The 16,758-nt window shown below is 39.1% G+C and overlaps 1 protein-coding gene across 1 annotated transcript in view; it reads right to left on the minus strand.

The window, feature by feature from the left end:
• The window catches only part of rnf213b (ring finger protein 213b), a 39,590-nt gene extending 25,245 nt beyond the window's left edge, over window positions 1–14,345 (minus strand). Inside the window, exons 1-23 of the mRNA XM_088000887.1 lie at window positions 13,380–14,345; window positions 10,631–12,608; window positions 9,575–9,720; window positions 8,486–9,489; window positions 8,246–8,410; window positions 7,050–7,219; window positions 6,671–6,954; window positions 6,342–6,589; window positions 5,991–6,197; window positions 5,707–5,914; window positions 5,571–5,626; window positions 5,328–5,493; window positions 5,106–5,249; window positions 4,252–4,350; window positions 4,039–4,167; window positions 3,030–3,195; window positions 2,764–2,931; window positions 2,537–2,686; window positions 1,818–2,449; window positions 1,206–1,365; window positions 886–1,103; window positions 632–775; window positions 402–554 (exon numbers count right to left, since the gene is read on the minus strand). Of these exons, the coding sequence (XP_087857013.1) occupies window positions 402–554; window positions 632–775; window positions 886–1,103; window positions 1,206–1,365; window positions 1,818–2,449; window positions 2,537–2,686; window positions 2,764–2,931; window positions 3,030–3,195; window positions 4,039–4,167; window positions 4,252–4,350; window positions 5,106–5,249; window positions 5,328–5,493; window positions 5,571–5,626; window positions 5,707–5,914; window positions 5,991–6,197; window positions 6,342–6,589; window positions 6,671–6,954; window positions 7,050–7,219; window positions 8,246–8,410; window positions 8,486–9,489; window positions 9,575–9,676 (4,773 nt within the window). The 5' untranslated portion in view covers window positions 9,677–9,720; window positions 10,631–12,608; window positions 13,380–14,345. The remainder of the gene's footprint in view (window positions 1–401; window positions 555–631; window positions 776–885; window positions 1,104–1,205; window positions 1,366–1,817; window positions 2,450–2,536; window positions 2,687–2,763; window positions 2,932–3,029; window positions 3,196–4,038; window positions 4,168–4,251; window positions 4,351–5,105; window positions 5,250–5,327; window positions 5,494–5,570; window positions 5,627–5,706; window positions 5,915–5,990; window positions 6,198–6,341; window positions 6,590–6,670; window positions 6,955–7,049; window positions 7,220–8,245; window positions 8,411–8,485; window positions 9,490–9,574; window positions 9,721–10,630; window positions 12,609–13,379) is intronic.
• Window positions 14,346–16,758: the final 2,413 nt, after the last annotated feature.

Consider the following 16,758-nt stretch of genomic DNA (forward strand, 5'->3'; position numbering starts at 1 on the left):
GTTGGAGAGACAATTTACATTTTCAAAAAGTAAGTAAAAGTAATATGGAAATAATTAGAGCTGAATTTTTCTTATCTTAAACTTGGAGGTGTCATAACATACACATATTTGATACTATAAGCAAACATGTTTTCTTTACGTTTCAATTTGTGGAACAAAAAAAATTCAAATTTGCTTTTTGGGGGAAAATATTTAGAGTAACCAAGTGATGAATCAATGTGATGCATGTTGGCAGCTGATTAGTCATGATATGACTGAGCTGAACATGTTATGTTGGTCTGAACTAATTAAATCAAAATCGAATAATTAATTTAAAACAAGCAGAAAACGGATCAGAGTTTGTGTTTTGTGGGTTTTTATTCACTAATGAAGATCTAATTGTAACGCTAAAAGTCTCTTACCTCTGTGAATCTGTTGACCTGTTCTCTGCCGTGTTCCCCTTTAGACGACATCAGCATTAGCTTGTTCTGAAGCTCCAGCAGATCTTCAAGCTTGTAGCTTTTCACCTCATTTCCTGCTTTTACTGTCACCAGAACCATATTTTGAAGACATCTCTGAAAATGGATAAAATCGGTTCAGAAAACGTCTCAAATCCAGCTCGAAAGTGTTTTAACGAGGACTGGCCCTTTACCTTCTCTGTTTTGTCCCTCGACCATCCAACGTGATAAACTCCATGCGTGTTGATGGAGGAAGCGAGCGAGAGCGAAGACTGCTCCACAGAGCCGTGCGTCTCCTTCAGAGCCTTCAGCCAGCTCAGCAGTCGAGTCGACTCTCTCTGAAAGACAAATTCAGAGCCGTCAACGTCATGGTCAGAAGTGTCTTGGTCAGAAGTGTCTTGGTACGTCATGGTCAGAAGTGTCTTGGTCAGAAAAAGTATCTCAGTACCAGCTTGTCAGGGAGCTTCTCGTCTCTGCTCTGGGCGTCCCACACCTGCTGAGCACACATCATGAACTCCTGGAAGCCGGTCTCACGGGAGAGGGAGTAGAGCAGGGGGCCGTATCCCATCACCGCATCATGAAAGCAGGCCACCTGGTCAATCTCCGTATCGTTTTCTCCAGCAGATATCGAAGCTAGCTCGACATAAACTTTGACATCGCTCATCGCTGGAAAATGGACACAACGGAGAGAAGCACCACTTATAGTTGCTTCTTGCAGGGTTAGTCTGAAAAATGTACGAAATTGTGTTTGTTATGGGGTCGACCTACTTCTGAGGTTCTCTTTGACCCAGCTGATCAGAGGTTGGCTTTTCAGAAACTCTTCCAAACACGCAGTGTGTTCCCTGGAGACGGCGGAGAGCTGCTGCCTGGCATGAAACATGTCATCAGTGAGAGACCCCAGGACCCGCTGCTTAAAGCTGTCTTCATCCTGAAGAGGAGACAACGATGAAAACGAGTCACTTAACTGCAAACCTCCATCTGTTGAATAAAAAAACTATACAAAATTACCATGGCTGACTTCACTTTTTATTGTAACAGATAGTTGTAAAACACTAAAAGCAAACCATACACACCAAATAAGGCCTTGCGTGTACATTTTCATTAAACATTAAAATCATTAATCATTAAAAACGTCACAGTGGAGTCAATATATTTTTCTAGGATAAATGACGACAAAAGCAGCTTAGCCTTAAATAACCATAAAAAACTTTCACTAATACGCAGGATTTCAAAACATGATCCCAAATGTAAAAGATAACAAATCTATTTTACAAGGTTTGTACACATTCTTAAACAAGAATGTGTACAAACCAGACCAAAAAAAAAAATCAACAAAGCAAATTCACAGTTAAATTTCATGTGGAGCATTTAGATTGTTACCAGTTGCCTGAGGGAGCTAATTTCGCTGAAGTTTCCAGAAAGCCCCATCCTCTCAGCGATTCTCAGGACCGCGCTGGCTGCAGCCGCTGCATCGTGCAGCTGTCTGTACTCCTGGATCTGACGCAGCCTCCTCTGAACCCAGTCCTTCTCAGCCGTCACTCCTCCTGGCGTGCAAATGACCTCTGACATGAGATCTAGCTCCTTCTCCAGCAGCTTTCCATCCCCCTCATCACCGGAGTCCTCTAGCATCTGGTCGAGCTTCCTGAACCTGATGTTTGCCTCAGCGATGCTGACTCCAAGGTGTGAGAACTCCTCCAGCAGGGGCGTCCAGATGCTCTCCGAGATCTGACTTAGAGTCAGCTGAACGGGAGGCGAGGCGGGGAATCTCGATGCTGCAACGGATGCTGCTTGTTTGACCCACGAGGAGAGAATCAGGTTGCTGTGATGCAGTCTGTGCATCTCTGAGGACATTTTCAAGACATTCATACTGATTTTGTACCACAGGACTGGAGGAGGACCAGTCTTCTGCAGCCTTTTTTCTGCATCAACGGCCTGAACAAGCACCAGTTTGTTCAGACTCACAGCATGGAGATCTGCACTGTGCTGCGCTTCGAGAGTCAACACCTCAGGAACTGATGAATTACAAAAAAAACACAATGTCAAAAGTTTAATTAAAGATGACAACAATAACATACGAATGGTGAGTCTGATATACTGACCCGTGATGCTTTCCCTAACCTTCGCCAACATCTTTATCAGTGTATCTATCTCCTGTTTGCGCTGCATGAAAGCATTCAGGTCCTTCTCTCTCTGAGTCAAAACAACGTCAGCGTCCGCAGGAGCCTTCTCAGACTTGGTGTTCTTCTTGTCTGCGGACGAGATTTTTCCTGAATTAATATTCTGTGTGGGTGAAACTTTAACTTACCATTTACTGACAAACGCTTACATTGCTGGTAAAGTCGCTTGAACTGCTCTCGGTATTTCAGACACGTCTGTAAGTGTCCCAGGGACACGCTTCCTTCAAGCAAGGACGCCACCAGAAGACGGACAGCTTCCACACAGCTGTGGACAACCTGTCCTGCTGTGTCGTCCACCTGGACTGATGTCCAAGTGCCTTAGAAACAAAACGACGAGGCTACTGTAAAAAACATGATCGACACAGAGCATAAAAGTTTAACACAAAGAGAAGAAAATGCAAAGTAAATGTCCCACAGTTAGAGAGCAGGAAGTTCACAGCTGACTGAGGTTCCAGCAGCTGGACCGCCATGTTGTCTCTGAACCGGGCTGCAGACTCGACCACAACAGCAGAAGTGACTTTAGGAGGAAGATCTTTCACCTTCGAGGTCAGACTTCTCATCAAGTCTCCTTCCTTTCCTCTCTGTGATCAGAATGAATATGACTTGAGCACTGTTAAAGGTGCAGTGTCTAAATTTTAGAATAAACGTGGTTTTTTTTGCATATTTGTTAAAACTGTCACTTTGTTGTGAGCTTCTCTTCCTCCCTCTGCTCCCAGTATGCAGAAATACACCGCTTGATCAAAAGCAACCAATCAGAGCCAGCAGGAGCTTCTTAGCGCTGTCAATCATGTTTGTGTACACAACGCTCACACTCTCCGTTTTGCTCTTTGCTACGCTACAGCTGGTTCACCATAAAAGAGCCTGCAATGAACGCTAAGGCTAGTTAGCGTAGCCAATGATGACGGTGGATTAACAGTTTTTCTGGAAGTTGTTTCTCCACCATTAGCACACTTAGCAGCATGTACACGAGTTTGATTGACAGAGCTAAGACCCTCCTCCTGCCTCTGATTGGTTGTTTCTGAGAAGGAGTGGTGTGTTTCTGCACATCACTGTAGCAGCTGAGGTTGATCTTTTCACAGATTATCTGTCTTATATCATACTTTTACGACACAGTGGCAGTTTTAATAATAAAACAAGAACAAACAGTTTTAAATACAGTTTTTACCCAAATAAAGTTACAGAACAGAAAAACTGGCTGTTCTCTAATTTAGTGGGAATTAGGCAGCAAGCAAGAACTGTTGGGATGTGTGAGTGCCCCTTATATTCTAATTTTACTGGTAATTATTTGCCTGTATTATATAAATTTTAAAAGACAACATTCTGCTCTACTTCATTCAATATTTCTGTTATTTTCCAAAGAAAAACAGAGATTTGCCGCTCCACAAACTGAATAAATCACGATTGATCTCCATCCAGTTCCACACCTGACAGATGGTCTTGACGGCCGAGTGAAACATCTCGTGGAAACAGTTCTGGACAACATGGTGGCTTCTGCCCAAAGCAGCCGCTGGTGAATCCAGGCACCAGATCAGCACTTTATCCTCATCACTGACCTGCACAGAGAGACGTCTCAGGTGAGCAAATTGTTCTCATTTTAGATAGTAAAGAGCATTTTTTCCCCCTTTGGACACGATTACCTCATTTATCCTCTTCTTCAGATCTTTCTGAAGCCGTGTCGCCCAGCTGGAGGAAACGTCTTCAGAAAACCATTCGACCTTCAGCAGCGCGTCCCACAGCTGCTCAATTAGCACAGAAACGATGGTTCCGATGAACAAAAACAGGCTCAGCAACGTGACAATGAGTTTACTCTAAACATTAAACTGCCTGAAAGCAGTTAAGTATGATGTAGTATTTTTACCCATTAATTTTATTTTGTCATAGAAATAAACGCAGCTAAACGTTTTACATTATTTACTTTTTACAGTTGTTTAATGTTTAACTGGTGAGGTTATAATTATCTTACTAATAAAGTGTTGTCCTGTATATTGGACTAGCTGCTTGCTAACTTCCAGACCCAGTTTCTGGCTGTGGTTTTCCATTAAAAAAGAAGAAAAATAATTACATTTATTTATGTGGAATGGATATTGGATAATGGAAAAGTACTGAAAATGTTTTGATTTAGTAAAGATTATATTTTCAAGTGTACAAAAGAAATAAAATGAGCTCAAATCAGACCTTTAAAGTTGTCAATGCGATCGATATCCTGTCATTACTTTTAGTTGTTATAAACGTCTGAGTTTTCTACATTTATTGATTTTCAGGTGTGCTTTTGAGAATAGCCTGAAGTTCCATTTTTAAATGATCCAGAAAGGATGAGCATAAGAAAAAAAGTATTTTGTTTGCTCATTTTAAAAAGAAGGAGCAGGTGCTTTACAAACCAGTCGACTATATTTGATCAGTGCCAATTTTAAGTCTTTTAATATTCTAATTTCTAAATATTTAATTATAACAAAATAATATATCAGTAGTGGAATTTTTACCAGCTATATACCTCAATTTCTTTTGGATAGGTGAGTGTTTTTCCAGATACAAGTGGTTTCTGCAGCAGTTCATCTCTCCACTCACTGATCCGCTGCTGCACATCAAACAGCTTCTCCACAACTTTCTGCCTGGACGCCTCTTCACCTTCCTCAGACTAAACCCAAACACAAAGGGAATTAATCACAGTTAGAAGATCAGCACTTAGGAGGAAATACAAGTAAAAGATGGATACCTCTCCTCTCAGCTTCATCTCGAGTATCTCAGCCAGTTTCAATACCAGCTGGAGGGACAGAACCACCGTTTGGTACCACGGAACAATCCGGGCGATCTCACATGTGTACTTCAACACACTGATGCTGCTCTCAAGCGCTGACTGCAGGCTCCCAGAGTTAGCCAGTCTAATAAGAAAAACAAAAATAAATTTACACACAGTCCAGGGTTATAAAACCTGAGGGTCTGATGAATATTTATGTACCTGTCCTTCTGTTTATCTGCCTCCATCAGGATGTGCCTCAAAGATTTATCAGCCAGCTGCATGCAGAGAAGATTATCAAGCAAGTATTAGAACTATACAATTTCACCATCAAGGCTCAAATTTAATATTTTCTAACCCTCACATTTGCTTCACATTGTTTGAGATCCATTTTCTTTCGCAGCCGGTACAACAGACTCTGGATCAGGTGTTCTGCTCCGACTCCGGTCAGGCGGGAAAATTCAGGAAGATCATCAAACGGGATCAGAGCCAACCAGCTCGTCAAGAGCAAAGGGATCTCTGCTGCAGCTGGTGGCAAGTTTTTCTGGATCAATGAGAGCATCGTCCTGCAACAGAGCAGAACATGTCAAAAAAGATCAAGAAAAGAAATACAGTCAACGTGGGTCTGACAAAAGGACTCACCTCCGTTTGTCAGAGTGGAACTGCACATTTTCTCTGAATCTGATAAACCAGACGTCTTTAAGTCCTGACCAGTCGTCCTCTTCAACATTTGGACCCACTTTAGTGGCATCAGCTCCCGGCTGTCTGAGCCTGAAGAGCAGAGGAGGGAGAAGGACGAGCTCCGCCACAGCCCTCTGGGCACACAGGTTCATCAGACCTATCACCGTGCTGAGAGACGAAATAATCGGATAAACAAAATTAGTTCACTAATTAATAAAGCAAAAATAGTAATATTTACAAACTCTCCAAAAGTGCAAAAAGAAAAATATTACTGCCTTCCAAAAGTTGAAATATTACAAAAACAAAACTTACTACTGAGGATCTCCTAATGAAGCGCTCAGCTCCTCCAGGTTCTTCGTGTCCATCGCGGCCTCTGAGGTCACCAGCAGACACAACTCGGCCCAGCCTTTCACTCCGAGGTTGATGTTACAGTATCTTGTGATCATGAACACAGACAGACCCAAAACCAGAGGACTGGAGCTCCTGCATTTTTCTGGCAATTTCTCCTTTGGCTCTCCTTTTAAAATTTGCACCAAAGTCTCTGAAATCAGCTCTGGTGCCTGCAGATACAAACGTTTGTTACTGATGGCATGTTAGAAGGACAAACTATAATATTTTAGGCTTTTTTCTGCAGAGCTGACCTTGACTAAAGGCGGTCTGGAACGGTCCAGGTATGAAATTCGACCATGAGCTGAATTGAAACTCCATGTAAAATGCATCAACTGATCAGACAATGTCTTAGTGCTTTCTTTGTCTGATGGAGTCCATTTCTGGAAGATGCGGTTCAGAAGAGTTGATGCTGAAGTTTGCCACAAGTTGGAAATTTCATCGCCTCTTGATTTCTTCCAACCAACATACTGTAGTCCAGTTTTTAACATATTCTGTCCATCATCGCGGCAGATGAAGCCTTCATAAAGGTGCAGCTCTAGGTGAACACACACAGATCTGTCATTAGTTTATATGAATCCACTAAAACCAACATGAAGGATTTATTTTGGTTACATCAGGTTTTGTGTTTACCTTTTATTCTTGTGTCCACTGGAATTTGAAAAGATCGATAGGCTGCTCCAATAACTTCCTTGCTTCGCTGCTTAACACCGTACCAGTATGTCAGCGTATAGCCTCTGTTCAATTTACTTTCTTCAACAGAGAGCTGTGCTTCTACCAGGTAGCCTCCCTGCTTCAAGCCACTGAACATAAGACATTTAGGTTTCAGTTCAAGTTGTAATCCAAAACACTGGCATCAAGCAGTACCATTACATTTTTGCAAGTACTTGGTTTGGAATAAAAATAATAATTTATCCTCAAATTATTTATCTTTGATTTGACCAAACCAACAAAGAAACAAAAGATTTAAAAACAGTTCATTCAAAAAACTTTTTTTGATTTTTTTAAATCTACAAGATGAATATTTTTCAAGGAACAAAAGAAAGACTTGGTTTCCTAAAGCACAATGATTTTTTTACCTGGTGGCTTTTAAATATGCAAGGTGATAGGCACGTGGTTTACAGAACAGAGAAGTGAAAAGCAGAAAGGCTGGTCAGATAGGATGGTAGTAGATGGTAGTAGAGTCATGTTTTCATATGGTTTACCACAAGTTAACAAACATTATCCAAACTGTACCATGCTGATTTTGTGTAAATTATACGTTTTTTGTAAAATTCTTGAAGTGATTTTGATTGCAAGGCAGTTATGTGCTCCTTAGGAGAGTTGTTTTGCTTCTATTGACCCAAAATGGCCTACACTATAGTCTGTTTCCTGCTTTTGGTCTCTGGTCCTCTTGCGTTCACATATGCATTCAAACTCGAGTTCACTTCAAGTGAACTGAGGCCTAGGTTTTTAGGCGGACCAGAGTTTGTTTTTTTGGTCTGCATTCGAGTTTGATTTTGCATTCACACCCCCCCCCAAACAAACCGTACCATTTAGAGTCAAACACACTAGAGTTTGATTAAGATGGATTAAACAAAGCTGATGTGAATGTACCCTCAAGCTAAGAGGTTTATGTAAACTTTTTTTAGTAAACTTTGTTTTGTTTTGGCAAACTTTAGCATTTTGCCAAACAAACTTACAAAGCTAAAAAGATTATAAGGTGCAGATTAGCATTTTAAAAATAAAAAAAATCAGCAACTGTTGTAAATGTTACTGTTCATTAATAATGGATCAAAGTCAGAGGTATGAAGTAAGTGGGTCTGAGCATCACTGAGAATAATACTCACACAAAATATGTTATTTTAAAGGGCAGAGGTTCTAATGTTGTTTCTTCAAACATCATTAGGAGTGTGTCATATTCTTGGTTGAATCTGAACTTCTTGTCCAGAACAGCGTAGATGTGCAGTGTGAACATGGGAGCTCCAGGAGGAGGCCTGACTGGGCTCCTATCCCTGTGAAGAAAAAAATATTTTTTATTTTTTAGGCTCAGCATCAAAGACGAACAAAGCTGTTGAATTCAGCCTCACCTTGTGCTTAGAGGTTGGTCAGCAGCTTTTTTTGAGGCTGTCAAACTGGACTGTTTCTCTCCTCCTGCCCCAGAGACGGCTGTGGCGTATGACTTTGATTGGCCGTCTTTAACAGACTGAGATGTTGCTGCTTCAGCAGAAGATCCTCCAGGTTGATCGTTCTCATTTTTAGCCATTGATTCTGTTGTGCTGCCTTTCACTGGATTGTCTTTTGGCCCTGGAGTAGCGCTGCTTTGCTGCAGCTCGGGTCCAGCCTCTGCCGGACCAGCGGTGACCGGTTGAATTTCTTTACGCTGTGTGCCATCTTGCTTTGGATCGAGGAAGTCTGTCTGCGTTTCCTGGCTCTTCTGAAACACAACTGCAGTCTGTGTGAATCTATCTCTGCCTTTATGCTTCTTTGTTTGTGTCTGAGCTTCAACCATCTGAACATCTTTCTGGGATTTTTCAGCATTTTCTTCTTCTTGTAAGTTTTGTCCAGCCTGGAGAGACTGTTCTTTGACAAACAAGCCTTCCTCAGTTTGGGTACTTGTGGTCTCACCTCCCTTATTCTCATCTTTTTCTGTGCTTTCGTTTTTCACATCTGAGACGCTCTTTTTTCTCCCCTGGGGTTTTTCAACATTTTCTTCTTTTGGCACGCTTTCCCCAGCCTGGAGAGACTGTTCTTTGACAAACAAGCCTTCCTCAGTTTGGGTACTTGTGGTCTCACCTCCCTTATTCTCATCTTTTTCTGTGCTTTCGCTTTTCACATCTGAGACGCTCTTTTTTCTCCCCTGGGGTTTTTCAACATTTTCTTCTTTTGGCACGCTTTCCCCAGCCTGGAGAGACTGTTCTTTCACAGTCAAGCCTTCCTCGGTTTGGCTACTTGTGTTCTCAACAACCTCATTCTCATCTTTTTCTGCAATTTCACATTTTAAATTTGAGGCTGTCTTTTTTCTCCTCTGATGTCTTCTTTGTCTTCTTTTCTTTTCCTGAATATTCTTGGTGGGATTTACAGATTCGTGTTGCTGAAATATACATTTACATGGTTTTAAATAGTTCTCATATGCAGAAAACTAACAGAATAAAAACATATTGCATCTGCAGATCTACCTCAGTTCTCCTTCGGGGTCTTTTGGTTGCAACATCATCATTTTTCCTGGATTTCTCCTCTGATTCAGCGGTGCTGTGGAGGTTTGCTGCCCCGTCCGCCATCTGTGGGGACGACTTTCCACGGACAGCCTCCCTTACTCTGATATCTACAGCATAGCAAAGGTAAAATGTTTCTATTTATTCATTATGGGTATGAAAATTACATTATTTTTGTTCCTTTAATAATACATTGGAACCATCCTTTTCCAGACTCTTTTAAATATGACTTCAACAAGCAGCTACCCACATTGACCAGAGAAATACCTTCTGGAGAAAATCTGCTCAGACGAGTTGGACAATGTTTGAATTGAGGAGGCTTTTAAACCTATCAAGCCTGATTTATGATGGAAGCTTTTTGATGATGGCCAATTTGTGGTGGCATGACATGCATATACTTGCAAGTGCAATTATAACCCTACAGGGAAATAAATGAAATTCATAATAATTTAAACCTAATTACTGTTTCTGATGTTGACTTCAGTTCACCGCAGTATGAAAAGCAGATTTATTACTTTACTAAAGGTCAGAAAAGTTAATAACAAATGTGTACATGTATGGTGAACTGTGATTCTGAATAAACTGTACTAAGATAATTTGGTTTTTAGGTTAGAGATTTAAGTCGTAATTCAAAGTATTTGACAAACTCCGTCACAGCTTTAAATGGAAAATGTTTAAGATAATGTTTAAGACTTATTTTCCACCTATAATTAATGATAACCTGCTTCATTTGAATAAAAGAAATAATAGATGACAATAAATTATTCCTACTCATGCATTTACAGCGATATTACGAGTATTGAACCGCTTATAGGAAAACTACAAAAACTCCAGATTTTAAAGTTTGTTGTTTAAGCTAGCTAATTTATGCTAGTGTTGACTTTTCGTGACAATGGTACTTTTAAACACAAACTGACTTAGGATGCTTATCATCTATGCCGTCTATCGTTTTATTAGTAATACAACCAAATCTGAGACAAAATAAAAACTATATCAGATTTAAAGTCATATTTTGCTTACCTGTGCGTCTGTCAGCCTGCAGGTCGAGTATCAACAGAAATGCTCTGTGATCGTTTATTACAGACTCTAAAGTCAAGGGAGGGACGGTCCGCAAATGTGTCGTGTGTCCCACAAACGGGTCGTTTTCTCTACCCGTCACTTAATAAGTTTACTTCAGATAAACTAGCTTAATATAACAACACTTGTTTACAACAAATAATACTAGTATATAGAAAAATTGGGCGATAATGCATAGCTTTACGTGTTCTTCTGGTCCTATTTGATAGGTAATTTTCTGACAGTCCCTAGAACACTTGAACGTCCCTTCAGTTTCGTTTCTGCTTTGGTCACATCGAAGAAGAAACTTAGGCTGTTTTGAAGTTTTCAATTTTTGCAAGAGAAACTGGTAAATTACCAGCTATCTTGCTTTACGGCATTGTCTATCAGTTTTAGATTTTAAAACGTTTCTATTCAAGTCGGATACAAATACAATTTAGAAAATTCTTAAAGAAAAAATATCAGAAACTAATATATTTATTAACCAAAACAGACGTCTGGGAATAGCCAGTTTACAGCTTCTTAAAAGCATGCAATTTTTCCCAAATGTTATAAGAAAATGAAACAAAAATCCACAGAAAAAAGCTATATGCCTTAAAAAACAAACAAACATTTTTAATGACTCTCAAAGGTAAACAAAACAAGAGGAAAGTATCACATATTCCTCGAAGTAGGGGAACATAATCTATCAAGAAAATAAGTAAATAATGTACTCAAAAGAAAGAAAAAATAAAAAAAAATCAACATAAATCCACAGTGTTAAAGTTTTTAATCTTATATCCAAGTATAATTTGGCAATAATTCTAAATTTAAATTTATGCTGCATTTATGACACTCTATAAAATCATATAAGGTCACAAATTCTAAACAGTCTAATAAAACAGAAGAAGCGATTATTTAACTTTTTGTGGGGAAGAAATTACAACACAACATAATTTATCCCCCATAACTTGTGTTAGATGACAGTCTTTTCACATCAGGTACACATGTTAATAATATTGCTCATTTTGAAGTTTATCCTCCAGACTGTGGATTTCAGAGTGATCACTGTGGTGAGATCTTAAGAGCAGTCTGAGCACTTTTGAAAAAAGATAATATAAACTTACGAGTCTGAATTTAGTCTGTTCAAAACATCTGCCAACTTCTCTAAGTCTGGTCACAGAAGCAAGTTCACCCAGAAAGCAGACCACAAGATGCTAAAGGAAGTAAACTCTCATGACAGATGATATGAAAGTGACTGTACAAGAAACCTCTACTCTCAAAGAAAAACACAATAACCTGACTGAAGTTTGCAAGACAGAAAGCAGACATCACGACCAGAATATACTCTTTGGCCAGGTGGATGTAAAATTTAATTTTTGGGACACCAGAACAGACGCCATGTCTGATGTACTCTAATTACAGCGTTTAGAAAAACAACCTCCTACCAGCTGTGAAGCAGGCGGTGGTGTCGTGGTTTGGAGATGTTTCTCTGCAGTGCATTACCAACTCACCATCTGAATGAATTCTACCATGAATCAGGGGACGAAGATAATATGAGAGGAAAGAACAAATTAAAAAAGACGGATGACTTGAAACCCCCAAACACAGACGCAAAGCTGCAAAGACTCTAAGAAAACTTTCTCATTGGTAAACTACACCTCTGAAGTGAACATTTTGATGTCATCATTGGTGTGAGCCAACGGGTTTCTGGATTCTGCGAACTACGACCCTGCTCCTCCTCCCTGCGGGTCGGCCTGATCCTTTTGCTGCACTCGCCTCTCTTGTCCACCATCTGGGCGTTTGCAGATCTTTGCTTTGTGCTGCAGGTTTCCTTCCGGACCGAGCACCGTCCACAAAAGCCTCGACGTCTTCGAACCTGGCAGTGAGCTCGACGAGACGCTCCTTCAGGGAGTTGAACTCTTTGTAGAGATCTCCCAGAGCTTCTGACAGTGGCTGGATCCTGCAGGAATGCAAACAGATTTATCCCTTTGGACACAATTAAAGTAAAATCTACCTCCGCTTAGAGATTACAAACAAATGAACAGACCAGTAAAATATAGCCGAGTTAAACTTAAACAGACAGCTATAAAATATTTGGCAGATTTTCCCACACATTGCTGCCAAAACAACATTACAACCCAAAAGAGTGGATCTCTACATTTGAACTCTGGCAGTGGGTGAATGTTATGGTTTAAAGAGGGAACAGATCCCAGATGGTTTTCTTAGAAATTTGGAACTTTTCTTTGGATTTCAGCTTTTTTGTGTGTGTGTGTGTGTGTGTGGAGAAGAAAAGAGGATGTGTTAAATGTCAGACCTAATTTAAAAAAAAATCTATTTACAGTAGATGAAGAGTTTGTGACAAAAAACTGCCAAGACTAAAAGATAAATGAACCCACAGCAGATCATCAGCTGCGTGTGGGAACTAAATCCTACTTTCTATCCATCAAATTGTCATTTCACAGAGATTCAGCAAAAGGAACAAGTTAATTATTGTGTTAGCTTGATATTCATAAAAATATTAATATTTAAATCATGTATCAGAGTTTGGTAGATAACAAACCAGGTACATGATTAAAAAGATGTTTTGAAAATCAACTTAAAGCCCCTCAGAGAGCTTGGAGAACTTTTGATCAAAACTAAAAGATCAGAAGAAAATATGCTTGTTTGGAAGGAAAATACTGATAAACAAGAACTGAACTCGAAGTAGGCACAAAGCCTGGAGCTTCCTGACCTTCCGTAGTCGGGCAGCACAGTGTTGTGGTCATGCAGCAGCAGATCTTTGACCTGCGTCATGATGGCGTATTTCCAGTTGTCTAGAACCAGCGTGAGGTTTGCACATCCTTTGCTGTTCATCTTCTCAGCTGCAGGTCAGCAAATCAAATAGACAAATTTCATTGAACTGTTTCTGTTAATGTGTCAGAAATAAAACTCAAATAGCAGAAATGTTCTGAATGTTTTTAAAGTTTCTATTTTATTTTTATTTTTTTTTACAAGATCCAAGTAGAGTAGCAGCAGTTTTATACATTATTCAAAAACTCTGAAATACAGTTAAACTTGTCTACAAAAATATGTTTTACTTATTAATTTATTATTGTAAATATGTCGCGGAAAACTGTCTTATGTTCATCTCAAGATAAAACGTTTGTAACTTGCATTAGATTCTCCCAAAATGCACTTAAAAACTATTTGCATAATAATAATAAAACATAAAAGAAAACAATAGAAGCAGAATAAAGTAAAAATGAAACAAAAATAACAAAAAAATGACCAAATCATGCTGTCAGCCACTGGAAGTGTTTTTAAAAGAAACCTACAAACAGAAACCAGTTCCTTAATTTCATAACTCAGTAAAAGTTCGGACCGAGATGAGAAATAAGATTTAAGGCATCATAGTTAAGACAGAAATATTTACCCCACTGGCAGATTTAAAGTTACTTTCATTCAACCAAACAGTTAATTTTTATGGTGAATGAGACAGGCATCTCTCAAAAACAAAACAAGAAGAACATCAGATTTTTTAAACTGTGGTTTTTGTGGGCTTCACAGCGATAAAACTTGTTTACCAGCTTATTGCAAGTTTCACGAATATTTCAATGATTTATCTTTGCCATCACCCTAACTTAGCTCCCTCCGTTGATTCCTTTTCAGATACAAGTTGCCACTTCAAACCATAATAAACAATTGCAGGCCCAAGCATATTAAACAACAGTCCAGATAATTATCAATGACATCAAAATGTTTAAAACCAATCATAGCGAATATTTGAACAATACGAATTAATCTGTAAAAATATGCAATAGTTTGCTTCTTTTCTGTCATCAGATGTGTTAGCAGATTTGACAGTAAAACATCAGTGTATATATATATATATATATATATATATATATATATATATATATATATATATATATATATATATATATATATATATATATATATATGTGTGTTTTTTTTTTGTTTTTTTTAATTATTATTATGGACCTGCCTTCATCGCTGTGATCCAGTCCTGGTTTCTGCTTCTGAGCGACTGCCATGATTACGGACAAAACCAGCAAAACTCCAGCCGACTTCATTCCTGTTTGAAACAAAACTTTCTTTAGTGTCTGATCATAAAAGCATCAACCTGGAGATTAAAACTCACTGGAACGACGCCGTGGTCATAAAGAAAACACCTGTTTTATATCTGGGACAGAGGGAGGACCTTCAGTCTCCTCCCCTCCGTCAGGATGAGCTTCATGTGGGAGTTTCTGTTTGAAGTTTCAGATTAACATTCCTGTTCTTCATCTGCTGCACATCTGCAGATCAATTATAATAAAAATTCTAAGAGTCAAACGCAGCAAACTGATCCTCTGTCCCATTTCGACTGAGAATTTAGCATTAGACGTTTGATTTATTAGAAAACAAACAGATAATACTTAATAGATGTTGACTTTTAGAGAACTTGACACACAGGCGGTGATTTACTGCTGTGACAGTTCTGCTTTAAAGCTTTTCTTCTGGTGAACGAATTCCTGGCTGCAGGAATTTGCTCCCATTCAGACAAAACCGCAACACGACGACTGACAGCAGACAACGAACGATGAGGTCTGGAGCCAATATTTCATTCAGAATCAAACCAGTTGAAGCTGGACGAAACATGCTCAGTGATTCATTGGTGTTTTCTTAAACGGGGCGTTAAATCGGTAAGAAACGCACTGGCAAAAAAAACAAAAAACTAAAAAACAAGTGAAGGAACAGATTTAGGTATAAACTGGTAGCAAACCAGTGATGATACAGAGTATTCCATTCCCTTTAACTTTTTGCATTTTATCATGTTGTAATATCCAACTTCAATGTGTTTCTTTTTTTCACTCTATATGCAGCAACAAACACAAAGTAGAGAATTACTGTAAATGTACACAATTACTGTAAAGAAAATGATACTTTCCAAAAATAAGATGAGAAAAGTTTGGTCCCCTTTTTTCTGATACCAGCTGCCTTCATAACTCAACCAAATAGTGTCTAACTGTGTAATTTAACAACAGTAAGACGGGTAAATGGAGATAAATAGAGTTCAGTTCTGGTAGAAAACCAGTGGAGGCTACAAAAGATTCGAGGTAAAGATTTACCTTCCAGCAGGACGACGACCCTAAACATGCGGTCAGAGCTGCAGCAGAATGGTTTGGATCAGAGGTGTCCAAACATCCATGTGTCTCTGCTCCAGCCGAATAACTTCCTCATTATGTCATCAACCTCTGTAGATGCCTGCTAATGTGCAGCCGAGCATCTAAAATATGCGGGACATCGACTCTTGAGGACTAGAGTCAGCCAGCCCTGGTTAAGATCGAAGCATATAATGTATTAGAACGGCCCAGTCAAAGTCCAGAACAAAGCCCGATTGAGGATATGGAGCAAAGTTTGAAAAGAAGCTGAATATTTGTGGGAAAACATTTTTAAAATACCATCCGTAAAACAGATTAGTGGCTATAAAATGGCAAATGTTGAATCCCTGCCATGCTTCTGAAGGATAAAGTATCTAAATTGTTTTAGTGGAGTACAGGGAAGTCAAAGGGAAGTAGTGTTTTTCTAGGACAGAACTGGAAACAAAGGGTAGAAGCTTGTAAATTCCCTCACAAATATTTTGTCAGGTAACATTTTTTATCATCACCATATGATATGCGGTGTTTATGTGTATATTGCTGGATATTAGTTAATCTATTACCATACCAACAATTAGAATGTGTAGTTTAATAAATGCTGTTTGTCTTCTGAAAGCAAATACAGTAATATTTCTTCTTTAAGGTTCATTTGAGACAAGAAATAAAACAAGAAACAGTGTTGTATAGCTTGATGTACTCTGATGTAGTACCAGTTTCCCCCAGTTGTATTATAAGCCTGGCAGCCCACCAGGCTTTACTTGTACCCCCACCAGGCTTAGCATTGCTTATTTATTTAAGTTTGTTTTTTAAAGTTTGCATTTTTTAAGACTTATAGTTGGTGTTCAGATATTAATCTTCCAATAACACGTAATAATCAAGTTATATTTTCAAGTTTCCTGTCAACTTGAAACATTTTTTTAACTCAAAAACATGACGGACAGTTGGATGAATGACTGCTCCCAACCACCAGGC

This window comes from Poecilia mexicana, unplaced genomic scaffold (genome assembly GCF_051168715.1).
Source record: "Poecilia mexicana isolate PSO_F unplaced genomic scaffold, ASM5116871v1 scaffold_19, whole genome shotgun sequence".
NCBI lineage: Eukaryota > Metazoa > Chordata > Actinopteri > Cyprinodontiformes > Poeciliidae > Poecilia > Poecilia mexicana.